The 3,664-nt window shown below is 41.3% G+C and overlaps 1 protein-coding gene across 4 annotated transcripts in view; it reads right to left on the reverse strand.

The window, feature by feature from the left end:
• Positions 1-3,664, reverse strand: part of SSH2 (slingshot protein phosphatase 2) — a 302,028-nt gene that overhangs the window by 21,423 nt on the left and 276,941 nt on the right. For all 4 annotated transcript variants that reach the window (XM_017542165.2, XM_017542163.2, XM_017542162.2 and 1 more), the window contains one exon: positions 2,278-2,424. In XM_017542165.2, coding sequence (XP_017397654.1) covers positions 2,278-2,424 — 147 coding nt within the window. The remainder of the gene's footprint in view (positions 1-2,277; positions 2,425-3,664) is intronic.

Below are 3,664 nucleotides of genomic sequence, written 5' to 3' on the forward strand. Positions count from 1 at the left end.
AATCCCAGCTACTCAGGAGGCTGAGGTAGGAGAATTGCCTGAACCCAGGAGGCGGAGGTTGCAGTGAGCTGAGATTGCGCCATTGCACTCCAGCCTGGGTAATATGAGTGAAACTCCGTCTCAAAAAAAAAAAAAAAATCAGGGTCTTTGGTTGGGCATGGTGGCTCATGCCTATAATCTCAGCAGTTTGGGAGGCTGAGGCAGGCAGATCATTTGAGCTCAGGAGTTCAAGACCAGCCTGACCAACATGGCGAAACCAACAAAAATCAGCTGGTCTTGGTAGTGAGTTCCTGTAATCCTAGCTACTCAGGAGGCTGAGGCAGGAGAATTGCTTGAACCCAGGAGGTGGAGGTTGCAATGAGCCAAGACCACGCCATAGCGCTCCAGCCTGGGAACAGAGTGAGACTCTGTCTCAAAAAATAAATAAATAAATCAGGGTCTTGGGCTGGGCACAGTGGCTCATGCCTGTAATCCCAGCAGTTTGGTTGGGAGGCTGAGGCAGGCAGATCTTTTGAGCTCAGGAGTTCAAGACCAGCCTGACCAACATGGCTAAACTCACAAAAATCAGCTGGTCATGGTAGCGCATTCCTGTAATCCCCAGCTACTCAGGAGGCTGAGGCAGGAGAATCACTTGAACCCAGGAGGTGGAGGCTGTGGTAAGCCGATATCATGTCATTGCACTCTTGTCTGGTTGATAGAGCCAGATTCTTTATCAAAAAAAACAAAAAACAAACAAACAAAAACAACAACTGGGTACTGATTAGGATGAGACATAGGAGCATTTAAAGAGATACTCACTCCTAGGTGCCGACTTATGCTTGGAGAAACCTGAGAGTGAGTGCCCCCAGTTGTGCCCTGGGTGTCCCCATATGTCTCTCCCTAATCCCAAGTAAAATTAGCCTTTCTTTTCATGGGGGCTGAGGCCTAGCCTTCTAGTACCTTTTCCTTATAGACCTAGACTATTCCAGTACCCACAGATTCTGAAATGAGACTTTTTTTTCTTTTTTTCCTAAATCCAGGCTCAAGTGCGGTGGTTTGACCACAGCTCACTGCAGCCTTAATCTCACGGGCTCAAGAGATCCTCCCACCTCCCTCAGCCTTCCAAGTAGTTGGGATCACAGACATGCACGACTGTGCCTGGCTAATTAAAAAAAAATTTTTTTGGGGGGGTAGAGATAGGAGTCTTGCTATGTTGCTCAGGCTGGTCTTGAACTTCCGGACTCAAGTGATCCTCCCACCTCAGCAAGATCTTTGTTCAAGTTTTATCTTCACCACTTCTTTGACCTCTCTGAATGTCAGCTCTATAGTCTGTTCTCATCTGTACAGGAGGATGACAAGATCTGCCCCTCTGGATCTTCGAAAATACTACATGAGAGAATAGTGAGCATGCATGAATGGTATTACTACTGCGAGTAATTAACAGAATTCAAAAATATAAAACACTCTTTTAGGTACTTCCTGGAGACTAAAGGAATAGGCTCAAAGCTAGAATATGAGGATTTAGGGAAACTAAGAGGAAGAATTTCCTGACCATGGTCCTTAAGAGAAGTGTGGAATTATTTTTGAAGAACTTTAAGTACAAAAGCACTTCTCATCTGCCAGGGATGGTTTGAACATAGTCCTACTTGAAGGGAGATGTGGCAAACAAGCTCATTTGTGGTTCTCTCTAGTAAAGGAATAAATAGGATTGTTAAGGAAATCCCCAAGGGCTTAAAAAAAAAAAAGCAGTGTTGACATTAATACGAAACACTAAGTTAATACAAAATAGTTGCACTAAAAGAGCCAACTAATTTAAGGAAGACATCAACAGAAGGGCCACAGAAAAATTTCGTCATTTAGAGTATCATACAAACAAAGAGAAGAGGAAAAGAATTCCAAAGTTTGTCTCCTTGTCTTCAATGGGGAGGACCGGTATTCAATCTATCTGGAATAATTTCTACGATGTGACTTTTAAATCCCCCCACTGGCAACTTACGAGCTTAATTCAGAATTTCTTCCTTCTCTCATTTCTGCATCTTTTGCTGCAGTCTAAGTCTATTTTCTTTAATTCTGTGCTCAATGAAAATAGCCAACATGAGGTTACTTCCTCCCAGGGGCTTGCTTTACTTAAAGTGAGTCACTGGTCTTTTGCCTAGGATTAAGAAGATTTCAGTCTCCTCCTTTCTTTAGTTCCTTTTTCCTGAGTAACATCAGTAAGTTGTCTGTAGCCCTCAGGACCCAGCCACGTGCGGGGCAAGAGGAACAGGGTTCACAACATTGTGCAGGACTATTACTCACTTTGCTTTAGAGATGAATTTGTAAGTGTCATTCCAGTAAGCCAGAAGATCCGTTGCCTCTTCATCATATACCCGAATGTTATGATACTCAAAGACTCCTGGGAAGAAGTTATCTATCTCTCGAGTGACATTCAAGATATACCGTACCCTGCAAGGAAATCAAGGGAGAATATATACTCTACTACTCAGGCTAAATCCAATTCGAAGCACTGTTTTTCCTTACTTAAAACTTGTTTACTCCATAGGTTGAAATTAAATACAAAAATAATAAAGAAAGCTAAAAAAACTAAGAGGTTATATTTATTTATTAGAGAAATTATACAACAGGGTTCCTGGGCATACCTGGGCATCAGGGAGTTATTAAGCAAAAAGTTATCCACTATGTTCAATATCTAAATTCTGTTTTCAGTATATGTAGTTATGCAATCTCACCTTTGATAATCTTCTGAAAATATACTCTCATTTTACTCCAAAGAATCAATTTGCAGCTATAATCAGACACTTTCTCTGTTATTAAAATTATCAGCAATATAATTTATTATCTGAAAGTCACCTGTATAAAATCACACTACTGACATGGACCCCAAGAAAAAAAACAGCGAACGAATAACAATTTCTTCCTATTTTTCTAAGTGCCAGATTGTTAGGTTTTGTGCTATTACTCTTGCTAAACTACATAAAAGGCAAATGAGGCCAGAACGGGAAGAGTCAGAGAAAAACTGGACTTAAAACTCCCTTAAACTCATACTTGCAGAAGAATTTCTCTATCAAAACAGTCTTCTGTTATCTCTCTCACTGTAAAATCTCAACACATGCCTGAGTTTCATTTACCAAATGCTATCTTTTCTTAATGCTGTGTGGACTCAGACATAGCTGGATGTCTAAGTTTACTCCAACAATACAACATGGACTTACTCATTTCTCTCTGAGATGCTGCTTCCTTCTCTGAACAAATGTGAAGTTCTATAAACACAAACTCTGAAATTGATGAAATGAATATAGAAAAAGAATGCAGCCATAGCTAACCAAATCTGTGGTTAAGGTCAAGTGGCCAAAAATTTTCTCAGACATGAATTGAATCTGTTTTAACTTGGCATCAAAGCCCACTACTACAAAAAAAAAAAAAAATTTTTTTTTTTTAAAAATTTAGAAAGCAAGCTCAGCCGGGCGCAGCGGCTCACACCTGTAATCCCAGCACTTTGGGATGCTGAGTGGACGAATCATCTAAGGTGAGAAGTTCGAGACCAGCCTGGTCACATGGTGAAACCCCAGCCCTACTAAAAATACAAAATTAGCTGGGCGTAGTGGCACATGTCTGTAATCCCGGCTACTTGGGTGGCTGAGGCAGGAGAATCACTTGAACCTGGGAGGTGGAGGTTGTGGTGAGC

This window comes from Cebus imitator, unplaced genomic scaffold (genome assembly GCF_001604975.1).
Source record: "Cebus imitator isolate Cc_AM_T3 unplaced genomic scaffold, Cebus_imitator-1.0 Scaffold140, whole genome shotgun sequence".
NCBI classification, from domain to species: Eukaryota; Metazoa; Chordata; class Mammalia; order Primates; family Cebidae; genus Cebus; species Cebus imitator.